The 20,522-nt window shown below is 47.4% G+C and overlaps 1 protein-coding gene across 5 annotated transcripts in view; it reads right to left on the reverse strand.

Moving 5' to 3' along the window:
• LOC119441339 (telomere-associated protein RIF1) overlaps positions 1-20,522 on the reverse strand; it is a 198,948-nt gene that overhangs the window by 112,058 nt on the left and 66,368 nt on the right. For all 5 annotated transcript variants that reach the window (XM_037705955.2, XM_037705956.2, XM_049661157.1 and 2 more), the window contains exons 12-16: positions 19,244-19,351; positions 17,571-17,722; positions 11,843-11,926; positions 2,555-2,628; positions 1,819-2,092 (exon numbers count right to left, since the gene is read on the reverse strand). In XM_037705955.2, coding sequence (XP_037561883.1) covers positions 1,819-2,092; positions 2,555-2,628; positions 11,843-11,926; positions 17,571-17,722; positions 19,244-19,351 — 692 coding nt within the window. The remainder of the gene's footprint in view (positions 1-1,818; positions 2,093-2,554; positions 2,629-11,842; positions 11,927-17,570; positions 17,723-19,243; positions 19,352-20,522) is intronic.

Genomic DNA, 20,522 nt, shown 5'->3' on the forward strand with positions numbered 1-20,522 from the left:
TTGAAAGTGATCTGCGTCGGGGGCCGAGTCTAGGTGCGACGGTGGCTTATACCTTTGTGCGTGCTCCGTTATTGCCGCTCAGTTCACGTTAAAGCGATACCCGGCACGAAGGTCACTCCGTTCGCTATTGCTGCCACGCTTCCTCATGCCAGTGTCTTGACAGCGAGTGTACCCGCTCATTGAGTGTGATTTGTTCATGTTTGCCTGTTCGCTCGCTGAAATCATGTTGATTAAATTACTTTGCAAGTTTATGCGGCCGCTAAAACTACTATCTTCACTTCGTATAGCTGTCTACGCATTTGCTATTGCAATCTATTGTTCACCTTCCAGCGAAACTGACTTTTTTAGAGGCGGCCACAGAAAAAATCCATCAAAATTTTACCCCGCATTATAAACGCACCACCCACCTTTGCACATATTTCTCGGGAAAAAAAGTGCATTCATTATGCGAGCAACTATGGTTTTTGCGACACTCCAAGCGCATTTCTGCTGTCGTGGTCACTGCGATGTTCCGTACAAAGCCCAAGGGCGATAACAGCGTCCCCGCGCGCCGTATGCTGTATGTTCGAGTGAAAGCATTCGACAGTGAGCCGAATCGCGCACAAGGGAGGACAGCAGGAAGCCAGCGCAGCAGGGAGGGGGGTTGGCCTTGTGGGGATGCATGACTCTCACATGTTCCCCGATGTTGTTTTCCCCGCATAGCTCGTCTCCTGTAGTCCGGCTTCTCCGCGTGGCTAAGCGCCGGCGGTGGTCGTAGTGGTTGCGGCGCATTGCGAGAGATGGCGTGAGTGTCGCGATGCTAACGCCACCGAACGGCAGGGTGACTTGGGGGAAAAAGGTCGAAGGCGCTTCCTCTTCAGGTTGGGATCAGTGAGCGATGCGGACGTCCCACGCGTACGCCGATACACGCTTCGCGAGACTGTCTCGCGTGGCTACTGCTAGGAGCAGGGCACCGGTATGGACGAACACGGATCGTTCGAACGCGCCACCGTTCGCGTGACCGTACACGTGAGCGACTAGGCGATGGTGTCATAGCATGGGGCGAACATATTCGCTCACTGTCGGGTCGTGGTGAGTCGGACTTCCTTGATTTGTTGCGCGCCCATGTGAATGTTCTATGCGTAGTAATTCGGCTAGCGTGTTTTAGTGTATGAAAGGTGCAATAAATGTCCTTTTGACTGTTTGCAATACTGTGTTGTCGTTCCATTGTCCCAAGAGCACGTATGAGACCCCACAGCTTGCATACTGGTAGCAACTGCGTAGTTTGAGTAGCAGCGCGCTGTATCTTGAAAGCAATCTGCAGACGTGACGACTTTGGGGTCGGTCGACTCACGGTCGGCCTGCCGCCGCTTGCGTTGCTGCTCCGTCCTTCTAGCACAGCGCTCGGCAACTCTATCATGAGACAAACCCGGTACCTCCATAGTGCGCACACACCCCGTATCAACTGCCAGAGGAGGTCCACCCAGCGCGCTTCGCGTGGCCATAGTATCCAATCCGATTTTGACAGCAGTTTTCCCGAAAAAAAAAAAAAATAATAAATAACGTATGTAAATTGCACCATTCTATAAAACACACCCGACGAAAAATTCCGAGAGAGACTGTGACTTACACACCAGAAAATACAGTATTTACATTGATTGCAAAATACACAGTGTGCTGTGTTCGCTGCCACAATAGTTCTTTTGAGTTTCAGTAATTTACCATGATGTTTAGGAAGTGAAATGAGTGCTGTGGGTGATGTTCGTCAATCCTAGCGTTTCGGAAGCAAGTAATCAAAGGTTGACCAAAGGCTGCACAAGCAAAACTCGGTGCACCCACCTTGGCCCCCACATCGGGCAGGGCATGATGGACGGGAAAAGTGAGGGCAGCCACCAAAGCCGAGAAGTCGGGCTCCAGGTCGCTGCCCTGGTTCACCTCCTGGCCCGACTGCAAGAAGTTGAGCAGAGACGAGGCCAGTGCCATCCAGAGGGCACAGGCAAGAGGTGCGGCCGGTGGACAGCGTTCCAGACAGCTCAGCACAGATTGTGCCAGGTGAAGCCGCGATGGGTTCTGCAGACCCAAGGTCAGCAGACGCTGAAACAGCTGCGTCACCCTGCAGTTGACAGTCGAGAGTTCCAAACAAATGCTGCACAGTTAGAACCATAAGTGAACAGTTTTGACATGCAGTGACTGGCTAGACCAGTAGAGGCCAAAGTGACAAAGAGACCCTATGCCAGCCAAGTGCTTTGACAGCAGGATTGAGCACACCGGATTAGACATTGCATGTAAAGGTCAAAACACTGCCTAAAGTGATGGATGGTAAATACAACTTTTGGTTGCTGCACTGAAACACCATAAAAACTCGCCTACAGTTATCACTTCTATCCCAAATATGCACGTAAGCAAGGCCAGCAAGATAGAGGACAGCAGAGGCCTCCACCAACTCCAATAGCAAGCAAATGGCAGCACTGAACTGCACAGGATGTGTAAAGTGCATTCCTAACCAATAATTCATGTACCAGCCAGTAAGGCTTATCAGAAGACAATGACCACATGCAAAACAAGCAGTGCGTACTCATCAGTGCTTCCATAAACAGCCAAAAGTGACGGCTGCAGCAGAAGTCTCAGCAGGGAGAGGACAGGCGTGCCCTGCAGCGAGGAAAGCACAGAAAACCCCATGAGATGCATTCCAATATTCAATTCAATTTGATTTTCTGCATCAAGATTGAAAGACAATGACGCTCTAACAGTGGCCAAAAATCCTTAAAAATGGGCTTGAAAGCATTGACTGACCATCACCTTTAACAGACAGCAATACAACATTGCAAAGATAATAAAAATCAGCACTGCACATACAAATACAATAAAACCTGGTTATACCACACCCGCTTAAACAGTAGTTTCGTTTTAAGAGTAGTAAAATGAAATCCCCGACTCATCATTCATTGAGCATAATGTGTTTCGTATCCGCATAAACCGTACCAGCTTATTGCGTACGTATCGGTTAACATGTAGTGAGTCCACTTTTCATCATGCAATCACAGCAGTAAGTCGTCCACACTGGGCGGCCCAGCAGAGCAACAAGGTGGCAAGACAACAATGTCGCAGGCGTTACGCTTCATTTGCCCTAAACTCAGGATCGGCGGCTTTTTGCTAAAGTTCGGCCTCAACCACGGAGAAAGAATAACAGGAGGCGAAACTCTGGGCTGGCGCCAGCGCGAGCACTTGTGATAATGTCACGCTGGGAGAGGAGGAGACGCGCTGGTGGTGAATGTTGGCGCAGCGCCCCTTGCGGCGACGGAAGGAACTACTTCCCTCGCGGTCACAGTGGCGCACACGGCCGCGGCTACGGAAGAAAAAAAAAATTGCGCTCCGATGGCACCCAGCGTCGTCTGCTACTGGCTGCTTGCGCTAGGTTGTCGGATGCTGCAAAAAGGTTTGCACCAGCGCGGTTTGCACTCAAGGAATAAAAGACCTGTAGACTGTAATGCTATAAATATTTTTTTCAAGATTTAATATTAGGATCACACGATTTTTATGCGGCAATAAGAGCAAGAAACTGGAGCACTTGAAGGGCCAGACGATCTGCGATCGTAGCCAGGCACGTATAAAAAGAGCAGACGATTTGCAACCATACCGATGTGCGTATAGAAAACTGCCCTTGGCGCTTTTTAAAATTTTTTTGGCGTAACAAAGAACATTCAACATCTTCATAAAACTGTTCTATTTCTTCATCATCGTGACTAGAGGTTGGGGCGTAGGCTTGTACTACCTTCATTTTGTACCTCCTATTCAGCTTTATTACAACGACTGCTACTCTCTCATTAATGCTGTAGAATTCATCAATGTTGCCCGCTATGTTGTTGTGGACTAGAAATCGTACTCCGGATTCTCTCTTATCTGGAAGACCTCTGTAGCAGAGGACGTGGCCGTTAGTCAGCACTGTGTAAGCCTCACCAGTTCTTCTAACCTCACTAAGGCCAATAATATCTGAGCCACTGCCTGATAATTCCTCAAATAGCCCTGCTAAGCTAGCCTCACTCGAGAGGGTGCGCGTGTTGAACGTTGCCAGGTTCAGTTTCCATTGGCGGCCTGTCCGGACCCAGATATTCTTAGCACCCTCTGCCACGTCGCAGGTCTGACCGCCGCCTTGGTCAGGTGCTCCGCAGCCACTGGGGACTGAGGGCCATGGGTTAATTGTCGGAGTCATGAGGTAGGTAGTGGCCGAATACAGCACCAGGGAGGCCAATTCCTGTTCTGGTGAGGGAGTGACTTTGATGAAGCTTAGTGGGCCTTCCTAGTTTGGTTGCAGCTGAACTAGTATAGCCCCACTATATATATTTTTTTCTTGCCGGTGTCAGGCACCACTCCATGCCTGAAAATGTAGTGGAGTGGAGTAGGATTCGAACTTACGACTTTCAGATTTGAAGCCGGGTATTCTACCTCTGCTCCATGCCACCATCCACGTAATTACATGTATTACTGCATAAACTCGTATAACCATATCTCATCATTACTCAGCCGAGCTTGCTCCGAGTCATATTCACCAAAATTCTGTTTATCCGAGCTTGTTCCGACTCATATTCACCAAAATTATATTCAGCTGAACTTGCTCTGACTCATATTCATGAAAATTCTACTCAGGCGAGCTTGCACTGAGTCATATTCACCAAATCTACTTAGCAGAGCTTGCCTTGACTCATATTCACGAAAATTCTACTTGGCCGAGCTTGCTCTGACTGATATTGCCACGTAGTAGTGACAGTGAAGAAAACAGTATTAAAACTATGTATGATGAAACTGGTTGTTTATTGGGCGAACCTGTGCCCACAAAAGCAAGCTACACTCAAAGTGCAACGATAGCGGCGAACACAGTCGGTGATCGTCGAAAATCTGCTCAGCGGCAAAGCGCGTCGGCTTTTATACACGAGTCCTCGAATGTTCCAGATTATTCCCTGGTGCCTGCGTGTCTTCCAGAAAGTTCTAGACAATTTGCGTCGGTCATACAATCAGAGAACGTAAGCGTCGGTGAAAACAGGCAACGGGAAGAAGCATCGATAACGTTCTAGAAACTTCCGATACAGGCGCGTCCTGCGCCTAACGTTTAACATTTGTTAGCCGATGGAAAGCTGCCACCGGTGAAAGATAAACATGTATACGTGTCAATATTCACCAAAATGATATTCAGCGGGACTTGCTCTGACTCATATTCATGAAAATTCTATTCAGGCGAGCTTGCACTGAGTCATATTCACCAAATCTACTTAGCCGAGCTTGCCCTGACTCATATTCACGAAAATTCTACTTAGCCGAGCTTGCTCTGACTGATATTCACCAAAATTATACTCGGCCGAGCTTGCTCCGATTCATATTCACCAAAATTCTACTCAGCTGAGCTTGCTCCGACTACCACGTGACAATATTCACCAAAAGTTTACTCAACCAAGCTTGCCCTTAATCGTGTTCACCAAAGTTCTACTCAGCCAGGCTCACAGTTAGTTCGAAGTCTTAGTGAGCCGACGTTTGAGTGGGTTCACCGAGCTATGTATACATTACATTATGTGACCTGTGTAGTGCATGAGCAAACATTGCATATGTGTTGCATAGGATGAAATAAGGACAACTGTACACATTGCAGTTAGTTTTCTAGAGTTTACCTGACCGTTGCGTGAAAGCTACACCTCATGTCGATTCAAGCAAGTGCATTGGATCTGCATCCTAATTTTTGCCAATGCTGCTGGCTATCTTGGCCATTACTGGGTGGCCACATTTTGTACATTTCAACACAAATTGAGTAAATGACTGTGGTGCAATATATTAAAAACAAAAAAGATGCTTGCATCACTGCAAGTACAACAATCAGAACATGATACAAGCACATGCCCATAAGATGCACACAAATGTTAAATACATAAACAGACGGAATCAGTTGGCCACCACCTATTGCAAAAAAAAAAAAAGATAGAAAAAGCACAGGCCAATGCTGCAATGACCACGCAAACCCATTCCCCTTGCCAGGTACATGGGCTATAGGAGAAACACACGTGGAACCTAGCAGTTACCTCGAGGTAGCAGCTATGGACGCTTTTGCATTCGCAGCTGGCCACTCAACCACTCAAGTGTGTTCAGTGTGTACTTGTACATAGGCACACTTTTTGTTGTCTATATCTTAAACATTTAATGTGCTCTCCTCAAAAATTTGAGAATGTTTGGATTCTGAGGCTTGCAAAGGTAAATATTTTTATTCGATTCTTGTTCAAGGTGAAAGCTCATACACAAGCTTAGAGATATTGTCAGTGCCCCTCACTTTCCCTCAGAACATATGAAGTCTGTTATTGACATTCGAGCAGCTTTTCAACATCAAGGGAATCAGCTTTCCCCGTTTTTAGCATTGGGTTAACGCAGGCAATTCAGGGAGGCATAAAGTTTTGCTAATACAATCGGTTCGGGAATTCCAGATTAGATTGTACCTTGACGCTTTCCTTGCACTTTTTTATTTTGGTCAAATAATCCAGTTTGAAATGGCTCCAGTTAGCATGCTCCAACATTGGTCTAGTATAGGTTAAGTACATGACAAGCTTAACAGACTGGGATGCTGGCTTTCATTTCCAGGAAAGGAACCATAGTGCCTGCTCCAGTTGCGTATGTTTTGGTTATCTGGGGCTTTCAGCCTCACTTTTAAGATAATGTGCTGTAGCAGGTAGAAGCACACATTTGCTATTAGCGGATAGTTTGATAGCTTCTTACTTTACACTTGCCACTAAGAATACAAAATTTTAGCGTGCGATTTTGCTATTAAATAAACAAACATACTCCTAACAAGATAACATACTCCTAACAAGATATTTAATGTTAGCCGTGGGGATACGCGGCTGTGCTACGTACTGCAGCATATTAACTTAAGCTTCTTGGTGCAGATTCACAGCACACTAACAGCGCGAGAAACAGGACGAGAAATTTGATGACACCCATGTCTTGTTAGAATGATATGATACTATGTACGTACACAAGTGACTGCAGCTCCTAAAAAAAATGTGATGTCGGCTTTTACGCCTTTCGAAATATTCAGAGAGCACTTGTATGAATAATTACAGCACACGCCGCGACGGACGAACTATGCTGGCGCTAAGATTAAAGTTCACAACACAAATTCCATTGCACGTTCAGTAATTACACACAGATCATTTGCGGCTTCCTTCAGGGGCAGACGTGAGTTTTTGGGTTGGTGCTTGCTGGTAAGTTTGGTGCAAGAATATTACTAGGAGCACTAACTGCTCAGGCGCAATTACGAGCAATATACACACATCCTTTCTTCAGAAGCTGACGTTAAGCACGGGTAGCGCAAGGGTCTCTGCGTTGACATGACGACTTCGCTGCAGCCGAATTCCGAATACTGCATATGCGATGACAACAGCTATATGGGCTTGTTGATAGGTCCTCTTGTAATTTGTTGTATCGCAGGAAGAACGACATGGGCATAAAAGACACACGAGACAGCACACAGCGCAGGACGACCAGCTCACGAACAGCTATTTACGTCCGCCATGTCTCCTCATATTAAACTTCATAAAACTCCAAAACAAATTAAACTTTGAAGCATTTCTAAAACACAAAACACGCGTATTATATTCTCCTATTGATAGCTTTCACGTGACATCAGGCATCCACCTTATCACCGTTTTAGGGCACCAACATAGCGACTACAAGCACTTCAGTCCAATCCATCTTATTGAAAGCTTTTACGTGATGTTGCGGACCCAGCTTATCATCGTGTTGGTGCACCAACATAGCGGCTACAATGATGTCAGTGCAAGCCATCTATTAAAGACTGGTCAATAATATTGTAACACACAGGTGTTTCCATTACATTTGAAAAATCGAGTTATGCCATAAAATTTGGCAGCAAGCAACCCTGGGTGTCACATCAGTAGCATTGTTGAAAACTCGGTCATGTGAATTGAGCCCTCCGAATTCGTATTGCAACGCGTGCGATCGCACCAATTTTTTTCGCTCCAGTCGCAGCATGTGCAACAGCCTTATAGAAGTGAGCTGTAATAAATGCCGGCATACTAATTTGGCATTCCCTTTAATAAGAGTAGGCCGTACTGTGTATCTTGATTTCTATATACCTAAGTTACGGATAGCTTGGTGCATCCTTGTTATGCAATGCTAGGAGACTCCTGAACATGTGCAGCACCGTATTATCTTGCCCTAAATTTGTCAGCATTGAATATTGTGAAAATTTGTCATATTTGATTTGATATTTGTCTTTTTTTTTTTTCTTGATTCGATTGAATATTGTTAGCTGAGGGACTAGCGGCACCTATCGGCAAGCGGGAGAAATACCTCGTGCAACTGCCGAGCAAGGCGGGAAGGAAGACATCACGTGACGACGAGCGTTCGAGGCGTGAAGACGCGGCCGCCGAGATGCGGATCATGTAATCTGAATGCATCGTTAATAAATCAAGTTGTTTTTAGTCATCGATCGTGCCATCATATGCGTCAACCCCTGACATGGCGACGAGGATTCGTTAAGTATACCAACGCGGACAAGCAACTGGAAAACATGCAAGATTCAACGCGAGCGAAATCAACGCGGACAAAGCGAATCGGAACGTCCCTGGCCTCCACGGTGTCAGCGAAGGACGTCCCATTACCGAAACGAAGCACAGCGTGCAACGACCGAACAACCACCATGGCGGATCGAGACGGCGAAGTGAAGCACTCAACACTCAACGATGAGTACGGGAGTGACGAGCCACGCGGAGACGCGCAACGAAGCAGATGTTTCCCTGAAACGCCCACGACAGCACGAAGTGTAAACGCGAACGGCACAACGGAGCTCACGATGTTCGCGACGACGACGCAAATGATGGCGCGACTGTTGGAACGACAAATGGAATCGCAAGGGAACCCAACAAACACGGTAAACGGCAACGACGCTACACGCCAGGCCAACGAAAATGCTGCAATCCAGATCACTACAATGCCCGACCTCACAGCAACTCTCCCAACGTTCTCCGGAACAGACAACGAGAGCGTAGGCGAATGGATCACTTCAGTGGAGAGCATGCGTGAGAGATGTTCATGGAACGACATGGCTATGCTAAACGCCGGAATATCCAGACTTCGTGGACGCGCAGCAGCTTGGCATCGCACAGACGGCGTAAGCCTCAAGAGTTGGACGACTTGGGTAGCGGCACTACGAAAGGAGTTTGACAAGCAACCACTGTTTTGCGAATGGGTGGAGAACGTGAATGCACGGCGACAGAAGGAAGACGAAACAATCACCGACTACATGTATTGCCGACTGCAACGCATAAAACGCGGCAAGTACGCACTAAGTGACGACGACATCGTGGACTGGTTAATTCAGGGAGTGCGCTTGGAAAGTGCAAGGCCCGTGCTCGCGGCTTCCCGCGACCTGAGGAAAGGGAGCGTGTCGGAATTCATCAACTACGCACGACAATTGGACAGGCGCATGGCTTCGACGAGAAGCGACGGCACACACGCGAAGACATCCCCGCGGAACAAGCCACAAGCAAGGCAAGGCAAGCCCACAAGACTTCCCGCGGACATTTGTGCTCGCTGCCTGCAACGGGGCCACAGCGCGAAGGATTGCCCGAGACCCGACACACGAACTGAGGAGGAGAAGGTAGCCGCCGCCACGAAAGGAAGAGCGAGCAGCACGAGAGCAGCGCACCAACCACATCGCGACGGCGCGCTCGGAGGATAACGTAATCCTCGTACCCACGAAGATCAATGGCGTAGAGACGCTAGCGCTATGGGACACGGGATCAACAGCGACTCTAATATCGTCAGCGTTTGCAGAACAGCATAACTTCGATGTTGTGCCAGACACGGGGTGCATACTCAAGGGACCATTCGGAGACTCAACAGCTCCCGTCGGAGCAACACAAGGGCATATCGCCATCGTGAACGCAAGTGCAACCGTCGATGTAAAAGTGGTCAACGACTTGCCACACGATGCCGTCATAGGGACTGACTGGCGACAGTGCATCACATTTGATTACATTGAGCGATACACGATCGGAACACATACGCTTGAATGGATAGCGAAAAACGGCTCACAAGAAGCGCCAGAAATGCAACGCGAGAAAAACGACATCCCACAACAACCTCTGCTTAAAAATCAAAACGAAGAAGATGCTACAGCAGTGTGCGGAACAATCACCGCGAACAGTTGGCACAAACAAGGGAGTCCCAAGCTTCCTTCACCGGAGGAAGTGCGACGTGCGATTTCACAAGTGCAACCGGCAGACTTCACCACGGATGAAACAGAAAGGATGAGGTCAGTGCTGAATGCAAACATAAATGTTTTTACAAATCCCGGCAACGAACTAGGTCTATGCACGCATGCCGAGCACACGATTGACCTCAACGACGAGAAACCAGTTCGTATGCAACCATATACGACGAGTGATGTGAACAGAAAGTTAAAAAGGGAAGAAACCGAGGACTGGCTGAAAAAGGGCATCATCCGCAAGTCGAGGTCAGCATACGCCTCACCTGTGATTGTTGTGGACCAGCCACACCATGAATCGACACCGAAAAGAATGTGCGTCGACTACCGTTTTCTGAATGCGAAAACTGAAACGGGCTTACCCCAATGCCAAGAATCGACACACTACTCCGCAAAGTGTCAGGATCGCGACTTTTCTCGAAACTTGACGTGAAGAAAGCATTTCTCAATGTCCCAATACGCGAAAGCGACATCGAGAAAGCAGCATTTGTGACCGAAGACGGACACTATGAGCCGACACGCATGATTTTCGGCTTGTGCACAGCGCCGTCAACCATGCAGAGCATCATGAACGAAGGCCTGCAACCGCTCATCGACAGCGGACATGTCATTGTGTATATGGACGATATATGCATCTTTACCAACGACACTGAGCAACACATCCGAACTGTGAACGATGTTCTGAAGACTCTGACAGACCTTAACATACGAGTGGACTTTAGGAAGTGCACTTTCGCTGCTGACTATCAGCTTCCTTGGATACATAATTTCAAGAGATGGAGTTGCCACAGACCCACGACGTACGAGTGCCATAAAGAACTACGAACAACCACGTCGAAAGAAACCGCCGCGATGCCTGGAAGACTACGTCACAGAGTATTGCGAGGACGCAATAGATTGAAGACCCGGCCGTGTTAGCTGAGGGACTAGCGGCACCTATCGGCAAGCGGGAGAAATACCTCGTGCGACTGCCGAGCGAGGCGGGAAGGAAGACATCACGTGACGACGAGCGTTCGAGGCGTGAAAACGCGGCCGCCGAGATGCGGATTATGTAATCTGAAGGCATCGTTAATAAATCAAGTTGTTCTTAGTCATCGATCGTGCCATCATATGCGTCAACCCCAGACAATATGCAATTCGAAATCTGCCATTCAGTATTCGCATAACCCTATTTTATATCTGCACTTCTTTGAGTAGCATGAATTGTAAGTACTGATGGCAAGCATTAGTACAAACAGCTACTACGCTGAAATAGCACTATAACTGTAGTACGTCTGTACACACCCTGACAGCTATGAGCACGGAAAAGACACCGACTTAGAAACTTATGGTGTCCTCAACTCACTCAATGTGCAAAGCAGTTAGCAGGACGACAGGATGACAATGACAACATGTGAATCATGGCATGACACGACGGCATCCAAAACAATGAAGAGATGTCTTTGTGAATTCTGAAAATTTGAATATGACTGCTGTGCTTAAAGCCATTGTGCTTGAAGCCACTCTGCCAATGACCACACTTCACTTGGGCATGAATTAGCCTAGTCATAGCTATAGATATCATAACATAGCAACTATGCTCTTGAGTGTTGTACTTACATGCAGCAGGCCAAGTTTTCCCGAGTAGTAGCAGTGTGATGTGAGCATCTTCTCCGGCAGCTGGCTGGCCTCCAGCAGTATAGTCTGCAAGCAGAACACAAAGGTCACACCAGTGTGCTTTTTTTTCCGTTGCGTGTTTGTCGTGTCATACACTCGTTGCTCTCCCAAGCTCTCCCAAGAAACAAAGGATCTAATAAAGAAACGACAAAACATGAAAGTGTCCAACTCAAGAGATCAGATAGAATTCGCTGAACTGTCAGAACTTATCAACAAGAAGAAAGTAAGGGATATTCGAAATTATAACGTGGGAAAGATTGAGGAAGCCGTAAAATATGGACGCAGCATTAAATCAGTAAGAAGAAAGCTTGGCATAGGACAAGGCAAGATGTATGCACTGAAAGATAATAATGGTAATATCATCAGCAATTTTGATGACATAGTAAAAGCAGGGGAAGAATTCTCTACTGACCTGTACAGTGCCCCAAAACAGCCAAGCTACTTTCATTCGAAATAGTGATGAACCGGATACAGAGGCTCCTTCTATAACTAGCGATGAAGTTAGAAGGGCCTTGAAAGACACGACGAGGGGAAAAGCTGCTGGAGAAGATGGAATAACAGTAGATTTAATCAAAGATGGAGGAGATATCATGCTTGAAAAGCTTGCGGCCCTTTATACGCAATGCCTCACAACTTCAAGTGTACCAGAGAGCTGGAAGATCGCCAACATTATACTTATCCATAAGAAGGGAGACATTAAAGAATTGAAGAATTACAGACCCATTATCTTGCTTTCAGTATTATATAAAATATTCACCAAGATAATTTCCAATAGAATCAGGGCAACACTTGACTTCAGCCGACCAAGAGAACAGGCTGGCTTCAGGAAGGGATATTCTACGATGGATCATATCCATGTCATTAATCAAGTAATCGAGAAATCTACAGAGTACAATCAACCTCTCTATATGGCTTTCATAGAGTATGAAAAGGCATTTGATTCAGCAGAGATACCAGCAGTCATAGAGGCATTGCGTAATCAAGGGGTACAGGAGGCATACGTGAATATCTTAGCAAACATCTACAAGGATTCCACAGCTACCTTAGTTCTCCACAAGAAAAGTAGAAAGTTACCTATCAAGAAAGGGGTCAGGCAAGGAGACACAATCTCTCCAATGCTATTCACTGCATGCTTAGAAGAAGTATTCAAGCTCTTAGACTGGGAAGGCTTACAATGAGGATCAACGGCGAATATCTCAGCAACCTTCGGTTTGCAGATGACATTGTCCTATTCAGCAACAATGGAGACGAATTACAACAAATGATTGAGGACCTTAATCGAGAAAGTGTAAGAATTGGGTTGAAGATGAATATGCAGAAGACAAAGATAACGTTTAATAGCCTGGCAAGGGAACAAGAATTCAGGATCGCCAGTCAGCCTCTACAGTCTGTAAAGGAGTACGTTTATCTAGGTCAAATACTCACAGGGGACCCTAATCAGGAGAAAGAAATTTGCAGAAGAATAAAATTGGGATGGAGTGCATATGGCAGGCATTGCCAAATCCTGACTGGGAGCTTACAAATGTCGTTGAAAAGAAAAGTGTACAATCATTGCATTCTACCGGTGCTAACATATGGGGCAGAAACTTGGAGGTCAACAAAGAAGCTCAAGAACAAGTTTAGGACCGCACAAAGAGCGATGGAACGAAAAATGCTAGGCCTAACATTAAGAGACAGGAAGAGAGCGGTGTGGATCAGAGAACAAACGGGGGTAGCCGATATTCTAGTTCACATTAGGAGCAAAAATGGAACTGGGCAAGCCATGTAATGCGTAGGATGGATAATCGGTGGAACATTAGATTTACAGAATGGAAACCAAGAGAACGAAAGCGCAGTTGAGGACAGCAGAAAACTAAGTGGAGTGATGAAGTTAGGAAATTTGCAGGCGCAAGTTGGAGTACGCTAGCACGAGACAGGGGTAATTGGAGATCGCAAGGAGAGGCCTTCGTCCTGCAGTGGACATAAATATGGGCTGATGATGCTGATTATTTCGGTCGGGGAATGCTACAAATTCGTATAAGCCATGATCTTATCACTGGGTTTTTACTGTATAACAATGGTTATAACAACAATGGGATTTTTTGGTACTTGAATTTTTCTATAGCTGAGTTCGACTGTATACAGTGGAACCCCGATTATACAACTTTGATGGGACCACGCAAAACTGTTGTATAATCCGGGCAACGTATAATCCAGAAACTAGGAATCTAGGCAGTGACGCTCAGGATTGTCAAAAAAAAAAAACGGGTACGTACTGCCTGAATAAGCCGGCTGCCCGAAAATGCAGGAAAGTAGCAAAGAGTAGGAAAGTAGAAAAGAAGGAACATTATATAATTAAAAAAAATTACCATATTTATTTGATTGTAACGCGAGGTTTTTTTCACAAATTTCGTTGCTTGAACTTGTGACAATCCCCGGGTCCCATGACCGCCGTACGTGCGGCGAACGACGCATTGGGCGCATGCGCGATGGAGGGTGGGGGAAGGAGAAACTTTCCTTTCGGGGGCAGCGCACGGGAATCGCAAGCACTATTGTCGCCACCGGGTGTGTCACCTGAGATACCTCTGACATCGCCCGAGTCTCTGGTCAGCGACAGCGGAAGGCTCCGCCGCCGCTCCTGTATTCCCGCATGTGGTCCGTCATTCGCATTCTTGCCGCGGCAATCGCCGCGGCTGCCCGTATTCTCCGTTGGTAAGTCGGAAGCCCTTCTTTACATGGTGTATTATTCTCTTCGAGGGAAACCTCAGTGATGTCAACTATAGCTAGCTGGCCTGCTCGAAGTGTTAGTTGCAATATGCTTTCCGAGTGTACATGTGGTTGTCTATTGTTTCCTCGAGCATGTACCGGACCGCGGTTGCCGCGGCCGCCCGTATTGCCCCTTTGGTAAGTCGGAAGCCCTTCTTTACGTAGTGTATTATTCTCTTCGAGAGAAACTTCAGTGATGTCAACTATAGCTAGCTGGCCTGCTCGAAGTGTTAGTTGCAATCGTAATAAATGCTTTCCGAGTGTACACGTGGTTGTCGTCTGTTGTTTCCTCGAGCTTGTACCGCACTGCGGTTGATGGGCAGTCATGCGCCAACCACGGGGCTCGGTGTGCCGAGGCAGAGCGTCGTGGGCATCTCCCCCCATATCCCGACAAACGCAACCCTTGCATTACATTCGAATAACTGCAAAATTGACCATTTCAAAACAAATACACTAAATGCCAAGATTTTTAGCTTTATGTTGGTAACCTTGAACCTTACGTGTCGATCCAATCCATAGACAAGTCGACCGAAGTCAGAACTTGTTTTCGGTTGGAATCGACACTGTTATCGCTGTGCTTGTGACTGGTTACGATGCTCCAATACCCTACGGTCTTTTGCGATTCAACTCCGTTCATTTGTGAAGTTATGGCGACGCACCGCATTCGGTATGACAGCCACTACTAGAGACGAGCAATTTTGATGCTCGAGGAGCTGGGAAAGTGCGCCGCAGCTTGGTGTCTCAACGTCGACGATTTGCGGATGGCGGGACCAGCGGCAGGCCCTCTCTAAATGCGAGGCCAGTCGGAAAGGCTCTGTGAATCTTGAAGTCGCCTCGCACTGACCCAGAATGAAATGGTTGTGCGGTCTTTTAAGATAGTTTCACTATGTTGAGACTCGGCTCGACCCGGCACCGAACCCCTCGATGTATACGGCCGACAGCTCTCTTGGCGCTGATAGCGAGCTTAGGACTGCGCCAGAAACACTTAAACACTTGTCAGGGAAGCTTTCAGTGCTGAGTTACACAAAATTTTGCAAAAGTGAACCTATCTATGAAAGTAATAGCCCGAGAATACCACCCAAGGAAAGCTCCGTCTCCTCTACAGACGACGATGAGTGAGGAGAACTAGTTTCCAAATTATGATTCCTTCAATAAAGGTACAGTGTAGACCACTTATAAAGTAAGTCGCGGGAGTTGCGAATATCCGCACTATAAGCGGTACCGCACTATAAACAAAGCAACAATTTTCAAGGCCCGCACATATGCAAAACATGTGCACCGAGCCGCCACGCGTATGCGACAGTCGAGGATGGCTAGAACATTTGTGGTTAGAACATTTGCATTCAATTTACAGTCGAATCTCGTTAATTCGAACCAAATCACGCGGCGGCGCCTCCGACCGGCATTGCTCCGGCACCGCTATAGAGTAAAAGCTTAGGGGAGACCCCTCAATGTCGCGCACAAACGAAACAAAAGAAAAATAAATGCGGTGGAAATTTCACCCTCTCTCAAATGGTAAGGTTGCCGATTCTGCGTTGCGCCGGAACATGCGTGTACGTGCCAACGTCTCAGCCACGCTACCGTAGCCACGCGTAGAAAACGGCAGTGAACCCTTCTTTCTTCTTTATGCTTCCTCTACTTTCTAGTCACGTGTTGACCTTGGCCCCAGGTCGGCCAACTGCCCACGCCGGCAAACTCCGCTTCCCAATAACAGCAGAAAACGAAACTTCGGGGAGCTGGCGCCGGGCCGGCTGGAGGGGCGGCCCCTGCACGGCGGTGGACGCGCACGGTGACAGTCGAAAGTGAGGGAGCTACAAGGGAGGGCGAGGGTAGCCACCAAAGCGGCGGAGTTGCCAAGGCGAAATCCGCTTCCCTGCCACCCTCCTCCCTCACATTCTACGGTCTTTGCGTGCGCCCTTCACCGTGCCGTGCCGGCGCCGCCCGCTCCCTGAAGTTTTGTTTACTGCAGTTATCGTGAAACGAGCATTGGCCGGCGTTGGCAGTTTCGTGGCCCTCGCTCGCTATGCGTGCTATGATTTTTCACGACTCGCACTCAAGATTCTGGTTTCAGCCTCACTGGCTGTTCCTTCGCACCACGTGCCCTTCTCCTCCACTTCGTCTCTCTTTCTTCCTCGAGCACTCCTTGGGGCGCCTGTTTGAGGGGAGCGTTCACCGTCTCCGCTGACTTCCGTACTCCCAGGCAGCCGCACTGTAACCGGTATTTCGTTTCCCGCAACTGCACTATAAGCGATGCTTGTATACATGGAGTGCTATGGGAAAATTAACGGGAGTCTGAAAAGACAGCACTATATCCGGTCCTGCACTATAAGTGGTTACGTTATTGGTCTATACTGTACCATTTATTTTTCTATTCATTCCGTGTTACATTCGCGGCTGTTTTATTTTTTATATATATTTTTAAAATTTATTTATTTCGCGCAACTGGAAAGTCGACCCTCGCGTTACAATCGCGGTCGCATTACATTCGGCTAAATACGGTATTGCACACCCATTATCAGCCGGTAGTAGTCTGCTCACGTGCCAGCCTGCGTCTACTTAGAGATTTTTTTTTTTCTCTTTTTTTCGGTACCAGAACGAGGCGGGGTCGGCGTAAAATTGCGTCGTATAATCGAGGTTTTTAATACATTATTTCTATGGGGGTTTTGCCGGGACCAAGCCAATTCGTCGTAAAATGCGAGTTATCGCATGAACAGGGGACGTATAATTAAGGTTCCACTGTATTTCTGTTCCTTCGAATAAACCACCAGTTGATAGTCAGCGCTCGTGCTGTCGACTTCCGTAAGACCTGTCTGTCTGAACTGTTTGTTGAATATGTTTAATTTTAGACCATACAACATCAAACCACGGCCGTGCATTACTTGTGGCCAGGTTATGAGGCTATGATATAAGAGGAGCACTGTCAAACCTTGCAGGCAAGTGGTGCCACCAGGAGCCACTCTGAGAGGCCGTCCAGAACGAGCTTCAGGAGGGCTGCTGCGGTGGGCACCGTGTCGGCTGTGTGGGCCTCTGTGGCACGCTTCAGCAGCAAGTGCATCAGCAGGCAGCCGAGGTCAGGTGCTGTGCACAGGCATCGTCAACAACAAGGAATTAATGCAGCCATCGGATTCCAGGAGCAGCTTCCACTGATACTGCAAACTGCGGCAACATTTCTCAAAGACTGATGCATTGCTGATTAACCAGTCATCTTAATAAGATCACTGCCTCTAATGAGGATAAAGATTGGGGCTATTTCCCTCATACATTTCTCAAACTACAATCTTTCACATTCCAATCACTTTGAAAACCACATAGGTGACCTCATATTCCCTGTCTCCACGTCATAGCACTCGCTTGATTATTCTCCCTTAAAACACTCTTTGAACTTTCAAATAGCATTTTTTTTTTGGCCTGGAGAGACAAAGTTCCAAGTCCTATATCAAGCCATATAACTACCTAAATTCAGGAATGTTATATTTTAGCTATAAGTCAGTTACTTATAGCACTAGAAGGCTTGATGGCATCCTCTAAAAGCTTTAAAGTTAGCGAACTGTCTGCAACAAAAGCAGGCTGTTACAATAACCGTTACATAACAGGCAAGTGTGACGCCAGCGCAGTGTATTGCACATTCACATTGATCAATTCTACATTGCATATATATATAGTTCTGTATTCTGAGCGTGCATTGCATCAGCACCCGATTTGGTGTTTCAGTCGTGGCCAACTATTGCTGCCTCGTGTGGCAATAACAGTGATAAACATGAGTACTGAACATAGTACTAAAAGAAAGACCCTCTCGCTGTTATCTTCCGTGTCAAGTCCAAGTTCGATAAGATCCTATCACAACCCGATCTCAGGGGTATGTGTGCAAGGATGAGTCGAGAAGGATGGTGGTTTAAAGTTCACCATCTTCCCACGCCTGCAGGGGGGTGTGTAGGCAGGTGCATGCACGTCCCCTTCACAAGCCCAGCCGTGGCAGCGCACGGCTGTCAGTGCGGCTCAGCGCATATAGTCGCGCACCCTATTTTGGAGGTACTAATCTACTGCAGGTGCAAAGGTTAAGGGCGGGCGGCTTCCTGTACAATGTTCCCCGTGCGCCTAGTGCTGGAGGTCACGTAATTTCGAGCTTCGAGAGACGCATTAAAGCGAGAGGCAGAGGGAGCGTTTACCATTGTGGCAGCGAGTGTTCGCAGTCGTCGAGTGAGATCTGTTCATGTTTGCCTGTGCGCACAGGACAACATGCTTGTTATTTTTAGTAAGCAAATGTTTACTGCAATTCATTCGGCAGTTAGAATAACTAACAACGAAAGTTGATCCAATGGTTGGTTTCGAACCCCACTACCTCAGCACAGCTGTCAAATGTGCTACCCATTCCATCACTGACTACCCAGTGAACTATGTAGGTGGGAAAAAGGTTAGATACAAAGAAACAGACAGACGGACGGACAGACAGCCCTCGGAAGTACCCTGAGAATGCTAATGCATCAAAAGAGAGCTCGCATTGTACAAGAACAAACATGGCACGCATACCATGCACTGACTGCAATGTGACATGCTCACACTGACCCAAAGCTGCCTTGCACTTTCCACTAGAAGACTCACCGTAGTCTGGGCACTGTTGAACGAAGCCTATGGCTGCCCGACAAGTTGGTTCACAAATTTCCAGGTGGCGTCCCAGGAAGCCAGTGTCCAGAGGACTTTCCAGGGAGGCTGCGTGCCAAAAAAGCAACAAAGCTTGCTTAGGTTGAGAAACAAATATGTGTTAGTGTCTCATTCCACAATGCATGCCAAGGCATGCATCGTGGAATGAGACACTAACACATATACAAGCAAACGGTGACCAAGAATTGTGAGTGCAGTGAAATATTGTTTGTTTAGAGTGCCAAATCACTCTGAGCTCGAAAATTTGTGAAGTGATTACAATTGATACTAATGTACATCTGCATTTCTGTCATGAGTCGCTGGCAAGACGTGTGGTAAGGTGACAAAAGACGAAGACGCTGGCCGAAGAAACAGACAAGGGACCCACAGGCGAGAAGCACTTGAAGCGCGAGAAAAGAAAAAAACAAAAACAAGAAATCAAGAAAAAGGAGACGCAGGCGGAGATGAGTGGGGATTGCTGACGTGGTCGAGATGCAGTTCCATCTCCAGCTGTGCTCTGGAGACTGGAGGCAGCAGCTTCGGGGACTACGGACCGGAGAGGGGACGTTCGCGAGTTGGCTAGCGACAACTCCAGAGCCTGAGCCCCGACTGCGCCGCCGTGGCTGTGTTCTGCAGCCCTGGTCTAGCCCCACATTGCCGTAACTGGTTGCTGTTCTTTGCCACGGGGCAATCACCAAGGCCACGTCAGCGGCACAATGGCCAACTGGCCCAGACCGCGTCCTGTGCCACGCGGGTCTCGGCGCAAGAACGCAACCTCATCGCTCTTGACGGAGGCCGACGCAGTGTCTTTTGCCACGCTGAGCCGGAGTCCGACACGACTGGCGACAGAACACTCGTTTGTTCGTGACTTCACGTTGATTAGTCGAACGAAGGACTAATATGTAGTGAAGGATTGTTTGTTTTTATGTGTATAGCTAGTTTTTAGAGTGTCTTGTTTGTGTATAGTGTTTATAGTGTGTTAGGATAGTTTGCTGTTTGCTTTTCTTCATTACAATATTTTCTGTTTGAGATAAATGTTCTTCTGCATATTTGCTTGCTGTCTCAGTCCGTTTCTGGAGTGCTGAAATTCGTGACAATTTCTATGATTAAACTCAACCAAAACAACACACACAAGACACAAGGAGCCCACAGGACAATGCTGGACTAACAATTGAACTTTGCTGTTGACGTAAACCCACAAAGTCTCATCATGCTCACCTTGAACGGCGTCCCAGGTTAA

This window comes from Dermacentor silvarum, chromosome 2 (assembly GCF_013339745.2).
Source record: "Dermacentor silvarum isolate Dsil-2018 chromosome 2, BIME_Dsil_1.4, whole genome shotgun sequence".
NCBI classification, from domain to species: Eukaryota; Metazoa; Arthropoda; class Arachnida; order Ixodida; family Ixodidae; genus Dermacentor; species Dermacentor silvarum.